This window comes from Pimephales promelas, chromosome 21, assembly GCF_988280905.1.
Source record: "Pimephales promelas chromosome 21, fPimPro1.hap1.1, whole genome shotgun sequence".
In the NCBI taxonomy this organism is placed as follows: domain Eukaryota; kingdom Metazoa; phylum Chordata; class Actinopteri; order Cypriniformes; family Leuciscidae; genus Pimephales; species Pimephales promelas.
The window spans coordinates 5006565-5018836 of record NC_142789.1 but is presented as its reverse complement, the minus strand read 5'-3'; the positions used below and the strand labels follow the sequence as shown (position 1 = coordinate 5018836).

General features: G+C 39.6%; 1 protein-coding gene across 1 annotated transcript in view; it reads right to left on the bottom strand.

Moving 5' to 3' along the window:
• Positions 1-11439: 11439 nt before the first annotated feature.
• Positions 11440-12272, bottom strand: part of slc6a11b (solute carrier family 6 member 11b) — a 39943-nt gene continuing 39110 nt past the window's right edge. The window contains exon 15 of the mRNA XM_039648610.2: positions 11440-12221. Coding sequence (XP_039504544.1) covers positions 12072-12221 — 150 coding nt within the window. The 3' untranslated portion in view covers positions 11440-12071. The remainder of the gene's footprint in view (positions 12222-12272) is intronic.

The window sequence follows — 12272 nt, the reverse complement described above, 5'->3', positions numbered from 1 at the left end:
GGGCACTGAGGAGAAACGATTTCTCAAAACCATCCCTACCCCAGAGGGGACCACCCTTAGAAGCCTGACCACCTCAGCGTCAGGGCTTCTCCTTTGTCCAAGCTTTTTTAGAGATAAAACAGTCCTCAGATCTTGCATTTCTCTAACTGGCTATAGACTGTTCTGTTTGCACCTTGTGCTGCGAGGAGCTTAATAGGCCGAGACTGCTCTCGTCCAGCAGTCTCAGGAACATTGGTGAGGAAGAAACCTCTGGAACACCGCTGAATGGATTATTTCATAGTTTTCTTGAAAGCGGAGAGAACAGAAGAAGAAGAACAGACATATTTTTATTTTCCCATTATCTTTATATCTGAAAAATATATGTACATATAATTTTGTGGCCACCAGCGGGAACAACCGAACTGGCAGCGCTGCGACCCTCCTCAGAGAGTCGCTCCTCACACACATTCCATACCCACCAGGGCTGCCTAATAAAAATTTATTCATTATGATGGCTGGTGGGTAACGTCGGGGTTAAAAACGATGACACCGACTCGGGAGAGAGAAAGCTTGCAAGCGTCTCTTAACCCGAGGCACTGAAATACCCAAACATTGCTATAATATGGGGATTATATAACCCCGACAAGGAGGCTGAGAAACAGAGTTTTCTAGTTTTTAAAATAAATTTAATCTAAAAACTCTTATTTATTTTTCAATCTCATAATGTTCAGCTAGCCAGTAAAATTTTAACTGGCAAAAGCATTTATAAAACCTCCTTTTAAAAGCTCCTCTTTATTCAGCAGATATGAGCTGACTTATTTATTCATTCATTTAAAAGTCAAACATCTGCCTTTCTCTTAACATTTTTATTTGTTTGTACTGTTTCTTTTTAAAACAAAACACTAACGATACCAATTCCTCGGAAATGGAAATCGCAGTCCAGATCTGGCATGTGAAAGCTGAGATAGAGCTGAGCTCGTCCCAACCCCCGCTGTCAGATCCGTTTGCGAACCCCGAAATGCGAGTCGTCTCTGTGCCTCGGCAACAGAGAGACCCGCGCGGGGAACGCGAACCGAACCGTCCTCCTCGGAGAACGCCCGGCGGGAGCGGAGCGTCCTCGCGGACAGCTTCTCGCAATGCCCACAATCAGCTCCCTCGAGAACTGACTGCTGGCATGCTCCACTCCCAAACAAATAGCTGATGTGTGTCCCCACCCGTGATGTAAAGAGGGCAGGGAACCACACAGCGTCTATAATCTTGCTTGCCATAAATATAGATAGTGATATATATTTCTTTTCTTGGCTTTGACAAACAACAATAAATAGACAAGGACAGAGTACAGATATCGCTTGCTGAAGGCTACAGAAGCTGTCGCGGTCTGATCTCAAGGGTGCTTTATAGTTTCCTGGTCGATGACGTCACCTGACGTCCTACTCTCTCATTGGACTGATTGTACAGACGCTTCACGACGCAATCACGCAGAGCGTTCCCATCGCGTTTGACAGCGCAGCTCGAAGTTCCCTTGAAAGGGAACAAAACGTAGTTCATTATCTGATATAAAGTTACTTAACCGACCAATTGAAATAATAATCTGTTTTGTATGCACTGATAACCACCTATCAGCACTGGTGAGAGTCACATGATGAATCAAAGCTCATCACAATCAGCATTTTCAATATAATAGTAATATAAAGAAGTTTCACAGTGTCATTCACTCAAACAAATCATGGCAACACACATGAAATAAAACAACAAAAAATGACATTCATTTAACAACATTAAATGTAACATAAAACCCTAATGTACATAACTGATTAGAAAAAAAAACTAAGAAAAACTATAAAGAAACAGTTATTTCAACAACAAAAAATACATCAAATGTGAAAACGCAGAGAATTATGGAAATGCCAATTCATGTTTTTTTCACTGACACTGAAAATTATACAATAACTTGTTCTTTTTCACTTCCAAAAACTGTAAATGTTAACTGTAAAAATGTTAACAGTATTTTACTGCAAAATTACATTAAACGAATGGTTAGTTTTCAGCATACAGAAACCTTCTGTTAACCAATGTAAAGTCTTTTACCGTTAAAACCACAATCATTTTTTTACAGCAGTACAGCTCTGGAAATATGATGCAAAAGCAGATTTTGTGACTGAAGTGATGACACTGACTCTTTGTGTCACCCTCATGGTTTTCTGAGAGCAGAACGAGTTCATTTTCACATGTTTCGCTCTTGCGTTCAAAACCAGTGCAATTGGATGGACCAGAAAGCAGATCTCACGTTTTTCAAAGTTGAATTTCCTGACACACTAAAGTATCTTAAAGAGACAGCTTTGGTCAAGTTCACATGATCGGTCAATAATAGCTTCAGATTCTGGTTCTCTCTCCATCCTTATCCTTCTCGATCTTAGCGCCACTTTTGATACCGTCATTCACAACCTCTTATCAAGCAAGTCTTTGGTGTTTCTGAGACTGTTTTAACCTGGTTTAATCTTATCTCTGATCACCACCAGGTTTCAGCTCTGAGATTGGCTCTGTCTACTGGTGTCCCTCAGGGTTCAATTTTAGGCCCCTTACTTTTTAGCATTTATATATTATATTTTGGATTGCTCTTAAAATCACTTGGGCTTAATTATCACTTTTTCAGATGATAATAATTTTATATTCACAAAGCATTGACAAAATATGGATGTTTCTTTTCTTTCATATTGCATTTCTGTGATATATATGGTTGCATAGAAGTTTTTTGCACACATGTAAGCTAAAAGGATCATCAAACATTCAACATTTTTTTCATTGTTTGGTTGTGTACATTTTATAGACAGATGAACATTTATAGTTAAAAGTTGATGATGATATCTAGTAACAATGCACAAACTTCAAACGAATAAAGAAGGCATACTTATTCCAACTACTTTTTCACAGTCAGTTATTCATACTGTAAAATTTCTTTTTGTTCGTTATGTCAGTTTGCTGTTTGTTTGAAATAACAAACCCGTTCACCCAAAGGAACACTCAAAGAAGTCCTATTAGAAGACATCCTGTCATAGCCTTTTGGTACATAATGGCTAGCGTAGATGCAACGCACATTTGAAAAAGCTAGGCGCTGGAGAGCACAATTCATTTGAATGCAAAATGAATGCAATAATGCAAGATGGGAGAAATTCCTACACATTGTCCCTGTAACAAATTCTACTGACTATAAGTAATGCTGCACCTGCATGTCTACTAACCTTCATTAGAGTATTAGCAGACTGGTAGTGTTACAGTACACATAGTTGCAATGTTACTTATATTCATTTTTGTTGAGTAGCATCACAATAAAGTGTTAGTGTTCCACTTCCATAAAGTGTTATTAAGAAGGCACTCTAGTTGTCATGTAGTTGCAAAGTTATTTATAGTCAACAGAATGTTTAATGGGGACAATCCAAATAAAGTGTTACCGACTAAAATGTGTAAAAGCAGAGTTATTTCTTTTGAAAAACTGCATGGTCAGATATTCATTCAACAAAACATTCTTCATAATGAAATTATATTCAATTGAGGACCTTTTTATATACACTCACCTACAGGATTATTAGGAACACCTGTTCAATTTCTCATTAATGCAATTATCTAATCAACCAATCACATGGCAATTGCTTCAATGCATTTAGGGGTGTGGTCCTGGTCCAGATAATCTCCTGAACTCCAAGCTGAAGCAATTTTTTAAGCAATTTTGAGCGTGGCATGGGTGTTGGTGCCAGACGGGCCGGTCTGAGTATTTCACAATCTGCTCAGTTACTGGGATTTTCACACAAAATCATTTCTAGGGTTTACAAAGAATGGTGTGAAAAGGGAAAAACATCCAGTATGCGGCAGTCCTGTGGGCGAAAATGTCTTGTTGATGCTAGAGGTCAGAGGAGAATGGGCCGACTGATTCAAGCTGATAGAAGAGCAACTTTGACTGAAATAACCACTCGTTACAACCGAGGTATGCAGCAAAGCATTTGTGAAGCCACAACACGCACAACCTTGAGGCAGATGGGCTACAACAGCAGAAGACCCCACCGGGTACCACTCATCTTCATTATAAATAGGAAAAAGAGGCTACCATTTGCAAGAGCTCACCAAAATTGGACAGTTGAAGACTGGAAAAAATGTTGAATGGTCTGATGAGTATCGATTTCTGTCACAAATCTTGAATCATTTCAAATTAGTTTCTTGAACATGACAATGAGTCCACTGTACTAAAATGGCCCCCACAGTGACCAGATCTCAACCCAACCCTTTGGGTTGTGGTGGAATGGGAGCTTCGTGCCCTGGATGTGCATCCCACAAATCTCCATCAACTGCAAGATGCTGTCCTATCAACTTGGGCCAACATTTCCAAAGAATGCTTTCAGCACCTTGTTGAATCAATGCCACGTAGAATTAAGGCAGTTCTGAAGGTAAAAGGGGGTCAAACACAGTATATGGTGTTCCTAATAATCCTTTAGGTGAGTGTATGTGATTTGTTTAATATTCATGTTTTTACTTATTGTCCTTATTTGAGTTTTAAGAAAACCCTTACTCCATTACATTTTCTTTTCTGCATGTTTCTGCCTGTCCGTCTACACAATTCCTGTTCTGCATGAACTTTGCTGAGCTGAAGGGCAGCTTGTGTTAGACGCTGGGACAGACTCGTCCCGCTGACCCTCTGCCTGCTTATCATCTCTGCTGGATGTCATTTGCATTCCATTAAAGCTCACTCATTCTCGCTTTCCCTCGCTCTTTCTGCCGCCAAAGCCTCATCACTCGCATTATGCAGCAGAATCATTTCATACGCCTCTGCAAACGCCAGCCGCTCCGAATACGCAGTGCCAAATCAAGCACATGTTTCCGGAGGAAAAAAGGGAGGAAATGCTCTGATTAGCGATTATGTATGATTAGAGCCTGGATTGTGATGCTTTTCAGTAAAATGTAGAGGGAGCGTTCTTCCTGAACATAAGTGACAGACATTTAAACAAAGAAACACATTGGCCTGCTGAATATATCGAATGTAGATATGCAAATGAATTATTTGTTGAAAAATTCAAGCCTTGTTATAATATCAGATGTTAAAGACATAGTTCACAAAAACTATTGTTATTGCCATTCCTGACCCTTTTTTCTTTTCTTTTTTGAAAATAGAAATCAAAGGGAAAATTTTAAGAATTCATCATATTGATCGCACAGGTGACTCTTTCTCCAAAAAGAAAAAAACAAGAATGCAAAGGCACAATAGGAATTAAAATTGTATTCCTTGTCTTTTAAAGCCATATGATAGCATCGGGTGAGAAGCAGGCTTAAATTTCAATATTTATGAGGACGCAAATTGCCAACAACTTAGGCAATGTGTTGGGAATTGTCAGGAACCAATTGTTGAAATAATATGATAGTGTGTAAATGTGTGATAGTATGATTATCAATAGTACAATATTCTGTATCGCTCGGTAGATCGATCCGGTTTGTCATCACGAGGTAGGCCTATTTAGCTATGCGTGATTGCGTGTAATGCGAGAATCGGTGGGCGGGGGTTGAAGTAGGCGTTGGTCTTCTTTTGCGGGGGTGGTGTTATCCTCTTTGACGTCATAGTTCCCCACTTTGAAAAACGAGTCGTTTGCTGAGGCTGGTGTCAATAAAAGCTTTTATTTGGACTAACAAGGACGTTTTCAGTTCTGAAACTTGCAGGATATTGTTATAATATGATGACCTCTTAGGGTGTATTCACACCTGCCTTGTTTGGTTCGATTGAATCGAACTCTAGTTCGTTTGCCCCCTTGGTGCGGACCTTTTGGGCAGGTGTGAATACAGCAATCGAATCGAACAAATATTGCAGTATGAAATATATGGAAATATCTCCATGCTGATTTTTGCACTTCCTGATTTCCCTTGAGAATCCTTGTCCAATGAATGGACGACCTTAGCACACGTGTGGTTTGGTTTACAAATTTTGGTTCACTTGCAAAAAGAGCAGTGTGAAAGCGAACCGTACCAAAAAAAATAATAATAATAATTTATTTGGTCCGGACCAAAGCAAGTGAACTATCGGACTTTCCTGGTGTGAATACACCCTTAGATGTCAAAAGTTCAAGGAGAATTTGGTTTCTCAGAGTAAATAACTTGATGGAACACCTTTCAACCATTGAAACGCCAATTGAGTTGCAATCAATTTTGAGGAATGTGTTAATATCATGTTTCTATTTTCAGAATTAGGTGGTTTTTATTTTGTCCCATGCACCCAACCACAATTTGAGTGATTGGGACAGTTCTTAAAACCTCTGCTAATAAAGAAAATGATTAACCTGGCAACAGATACCCATTGTGTGTACTCTATATGCTCTAAACTGGTGCTTCTCAACTTCTTATTCTGTGCAACCCATGACAGTTACACATTGATGATTTAATGCATTCCTAACTAATCCTGATTAATTTAATCTATTGCAAAGTAGAATTGCACCAGTGAGACAAGAACAGAGATGTAAGAAGACACTAAAAAGAAAAGAGCAAATGAAAGGAATAAAAAAAAGTTATAAAAAAAAATAGAAGAAGTTGATTGAGGAAAGGAGGAAGGGGGCCATTGTAGAGTACAAGGAGATTGGGCAGGGACCAAGGTAAGGTTCTTGACCAGAGCCTGGAACGTGCCAAAATCCACACTGCAGGGAGTTGTAAAGGGCTATAAGCACAATGTTGGAAGTAAATCCCACATTCCCCAAGAAGATGGTCCATCTAGCAGAGCTGGTCAAAAATCTGAGCAAGAGGGGGTTTCCCATGAGAAAACCAGAGACACAAGTTCCTGCAACCCAATTTGCAGAAGCCAATGGAATAAAAGGCCTTGTCCCTAGAAAGGCAGTTCACTGTTGGTTTCAACACTTTCGAAGGAGAAACCCAGGCCTCCGTATGAGGAAACTGGATGTCCTTTCTTCTACCTGAGCACGAAAACAGTTTGCTTCTTATATGGATTATTATTACTGAGCTTGGGATCCAGGACCTTTTAGGACACATTTGGAACTGGGATGAAACAGGCCAACAGGACAACTCTGTGTCTGCAAGAGTTGTGGCTGAAGTAGAATCGCCATGCTTTGAAATGACTGCATATGATAGGGGTGAAACAATGACACAATGCAGCAAGAGAGTACGGGCCGCTACTTGTCATATTCCAAGGCAAAAGGCTTCGGGCTGAAGGGTTTTTTGGGGGCCACCAATCAATACCCTTGTCAGAATACCAGACAATGAATCAGTCAACTCTGTAGTGTTTTTGAACTGGTGAAAACAATTCATAGCTCACCTGCCCAAAGAAGATTGTCCACATATGCTTCAACTTGATGGACACAACAGTCATATGTTTTTAACATTGAGTTTCTTCATCTTAATGTCAGGGTTAAATACTTATTTTTTTGCCTCTACAAGCCGCCATTGGGTATAATGTTGGTTTTCAGTCTCTGTCATTGTCATATTGTTGTCACCTGTGACTTGTTCCCTTTTGTGTATTTAAGTCACCCTTCTCCACCTTCCTTGCCATGACTATGTATACAAACGTCTGTGGCACATTTTCTATTATGGCAACATCGCTGTCTACGCTGTCTAGAATTGTAAGACGTGAGTGGGCTGTAGCATGACCTGTTTTGTGGTCAGATTAGTCAGATGTCAGATAATTACACTGAACAAAATTATAAATGCAACATTTATAAATGTTTTGTTTTTGCCCCCATTTTTCATGAGCTGAACTCAAAGATTTAAGACTTTTTTTTATGTACACAAAATGCCTATTTCTCTCGAAGATTGTTCACAAATCTGTCTAAATATGTGTTAGTGATAAATTCTCCTTTGTCAAGATAATCCATCCACCTCACAGGTGTGGCATATTAAGATGCAGATTAGACAGCATGATTATTGCACAGGTGTGCCTTAGGCCCCGTCCACACTACTGCGTTTTCGTTTAAAAACGGAGAATTAAAACGAATACGATCTCCGTCCACACCAGCGTTTTGTCTGCGTATTAGAATTGATCTCCGTCCACATTAAAACGACTGAAAACGCGGATCACGTGACCATTCACCAACACTGGGCATGCGCGCGCCGGTGTAAACAGTGGTTGACGAATGAGGGAAGGACACGTCATGACTGATGACACCCAATCATAGAGCCGAGCGTAAGCCTCTGCGTCATCGTTTGTAAACTCCTCCGTTTTGTCTCGTCCACACTAAAACGCCCTCCGGAGTTTCAAAATGCAAAACGCAGCTGCAGCGTTTCTAAACTTCTCCGTTTTAGGTCTTAGTTTTTCCCGTTTTAGTGTGGACGGGAGGTGCACTGCAAACGTAGCAAAAGGTCTCCGTTTTTAAACGAAAACGCAGTAGTGTGGACGGGGCCTTAGGCTGGCCACAATAATTACCACCGACTATCGTAAAGCGGACTCCCCGGAAACGGGGAGGAGACCGTGCGAACTGAATCGATTAGCCGAGCCTGATAGTTCAGGCGACCCAACGGGACAGATTGGGGAGCTCTAACCAGGCCCCCAAAAACTGGTCCAGTGGATTCATCCGAGCCACAGGCGTCCCCCCCGGAGGGACAGCGAAGTGGAGTGACCGGCCCAGGTAAGGGTGGCAAAGTGGCCCCGTGCATGTGCGCGGTCATGCTCCGCGTCCTGACAGAGGAGACCAGGGAAGGTTCCGCGGGGGTCTGCTCTACCAGGGGTCTGGCGACAGAGGGGGACGAGAGTGGTGTTGTCCGGTGGCGTTACACACTGTCGACCTGCTCTATGTGCTCAGTGATGGTGTCACTGTCAATTCCTTCTTTAACCACATTAGAGTGCTGCCCACCCGTGGGTGAGCAGCAGGGAGTGGAGAAGCCACATATAGCCATACACAATCGCTTAGTACAGGCGTAGCTGGTTTTAAGTCAGACATGTATGGTTACGTTTTTATGGCTTATATCTCAAATGTCAATTGAGAAATTGTATTGAATTCTTACTTCCGGCACCAGCTGTAGGTGGTACTGTTATGCTCTATTCTGAGCTTTGCACCTTTCCCATTCAAAACAATATGAGTGACGCATTTTGTGTAATTCTATAGTCTTTTGTAATACTTTTTCAAGTATTTCTTCCGAACACTTGTCAAAGCTCTGTGCAGATACACTTTGTCGACTTTGTTGACTGTCTTGGTTTTAATTAAATTTGGACCTTGTTTTTAATAATTTTTGGACCTGAATCTTTTTTTAAGTTCATTGATATGTTTTCAATGACGTTTGGACTTCAGGTCTTATTAATCGATTATATTTTTTCAATCAAATTTGGGGGGAAGAGAATTAAATGTGTTCAGTGAAACATTGGGGAAGATAATTAAATGTGTTCAATAAAATTGAGGGAGTAAAATAATTAAATGTGTTCAATGAAATTTGGGGGGAAGAGAATTAGATCTGTTCAATGAAATTTGGGGGGAAAATAATTAAACATGCTCAAATAAATTTGGGTTAAGAAAATTCACTGGCATGTATGGACAGATTTATAATCACTGAGTAATATAGTTGAACTGAAATAAACATAATGCTGAGCAGAAAACAAAATATTGCATATGACATCATCCTCCATGTTGTCATTGTCATGTGACCAACACAGTCATTTGTATCACTTCACTACCATTCACAACTCCTCTCTGGTAGTAAAGTATCAATCGAAGGCACACTTTGGAATCTCACAGGAAATAGTCATGCTGCTTTTCACCTATTGCTTTTCGAATACAATATACTCTTTTTTTTCATTAGTAGGGAAATATTCAACATCGGACACAGTGATTGTGTGTTCATGATGCAGTTTTACGTTATTATGACGTCTTCTAAATTACATCAAAACATCATTAAGCAGCTTTGAGCAACTAACTGACCTGCTTCTATCAACTTCTATGAAAATTGGTTGGCAGCAGTGGATACGATTTTCAGTTAATAAATAATAAAGGGTTAGTTCACCCAAAAATGAAAATGTCATTAATGACTCACCCTCATGTCGTTCCAAGCCCGTCTGACCTCCGTAAAACCGGAAGAGAATACAATGCTGAATAAAGTCGTAGTTTTTATTATTTTAAAGGCACTGGCTGGTGGGTGAAAATAAGGACAATATAACTATTTCTATTTTCTAGCGTTTTAGGCTCACTGGGGTAAGCATGTTGAGAGAAAAAAATACACTCATTAATTATCTAATACACAATATAATTAATTAATACACTTACCTAATGACTAACATACATTACTACAGAAATGACTGGTGTTGATTTTTTACAGCAGCGAAAGAGAATGAGACACTCAAACAGATCTGTCCCTTTTTAACTTTTATTTTTAAAAATGAGTAAGCACAATTCATATGTTCCGTGAATACCAAAATCTGTGTAAACAGTACATATAACAATTCCATCATATACCTAGAACTTGATTGTTGAATGACATATCAAAAGTCCTCAGAGAAAGTTTTTTTTTTTCATCAAGAAATAGTAAACAAAAAACTAAAGAAGTGTAAAAATATACATTTATCTGAAAAGTTAACCGGATATTAAAACACACACAAGTTTACTTGCACAAACTGATGATGTCACGATGGAACAGACCAGACCAAAGATTGCATGCATGTGCACAGGGCTCACAGTGAGGGAACTACAGACGGACAGTGCTCTTCACTGTGATAGTACATTACAGATCCAGTGCAGTTTGATTAAAGGACTCATGGCTGTTGAATAACACATTTCCACTGCTTCCTAATGACTTAATGGATGCCAATAACCGGGCTACAATCCCTCAAATAGACATGAAAGAGCTATACTGCAAAACATTGATTTCTACTGATAAATGTATCAAAATGAGTGTGTGGTTAAAACAAGAAAAAAAATATCTCCCAATGGGATCAATACAATAATCTTGTTTTCCTTTTGGATTAAGTTGATTTTCTGACCCCCAGGCAGATATTTGTTCTGGTTTTAAGCATAAACACTTAATTTTGCTAAATTTTCCAGTAAACAATTCTTAATATTTTATGTCTTTTCCAGTAAATGTATCTTGATTTTAAGAAAGTAGATATTTATACTGGAAAACAAGACAAAAATACTGAGGAAGAAAATCATTTTTTGTAGTGTATACTACTTTGTGACTTTGCACTCTTAACTCCAGTCTACATTACAAGAATATTTGACTCTAATATTCTCTACATTGTCATCATGTGCTCACCCTTACGTCTAGCCCACATTTGTGTATATTAAATAATGGTGCATCTATACCATTTTGTCACATTTGTCATCATTTAATCTGAACGTGAACACAGACTATCAGTGAATATAGTCCGGTTAACTTTTATGGTACCTGAAAAGAACTGTATGAACTGTTTAATACGTGCACTTTTTCATTCCACGGCAAGCAGAACGACCCCTTTCACGTTGTCCTCACATGCAAACCAACAGACAAAAAAACATCACACTGTTAAGACTAAATGTTCATGATCTTTAATGAGGGGTTCATGATGATATGACTCTCTGGATCACCAGACTCGGGAAGAAAAAATCATAGTGATAAACTGTTTGGTCTGTCACCTTCAATCAAACTCAGTTTAATTGGTGTGAAATGGCCAAGAATTCGAGCCGCGTAAGACAGCGTGGAGAATGTGCTCGCTACGTCACGCTCGCCCCGCGAGTCAATGCTAGCTGAAGGACAGCGAATCACAGCGTATCCGACAACACTGAGCCTCATCTACAAACATACAGCAAACGTTTGGAGTGGTCATCAATACATCTCCTAGCCATTAGAACAGAACTACAGTAATCTGCACTGAGCCGACAGGCAATGTGTAAAAACATTTCACAGCACATTATACCTCGGCTTCATCCTATAGAAATGACTAAAGTGACAAAGAGTTACGCAATACGACAGTTTCGTCTAGATTTAGATACACTCTTGATACAAATCATGAAGTTAAACTGTGATGTGTTACCTGTTTGTGCAAAAAAAGCAACACTACAAATGTGATAATAGTTTTCTCTCTTTAAAAATAAAGGCAAAGATATTTGTTTCTTCACATTTCTGTTTGTTGTGCCAGTGATGTCCGTGTCTTGGGTTTAGAAATGTGTCTCCTTTTCTGTGATGGTGGAGATCTTGCCATCGGCCCTCGTTTTGGCATCAGCATCATTGATAGCGCAAGGACCCCTGGAGGCGACGCGTCCCCTCATTTTCAGATCAGCGCTGGGTGTGGTCAGCTTCTTGATCCTCTGCAAAATTATAATAAGCAGTCTGAGTGCATTTGTGGAACATTCAATCAC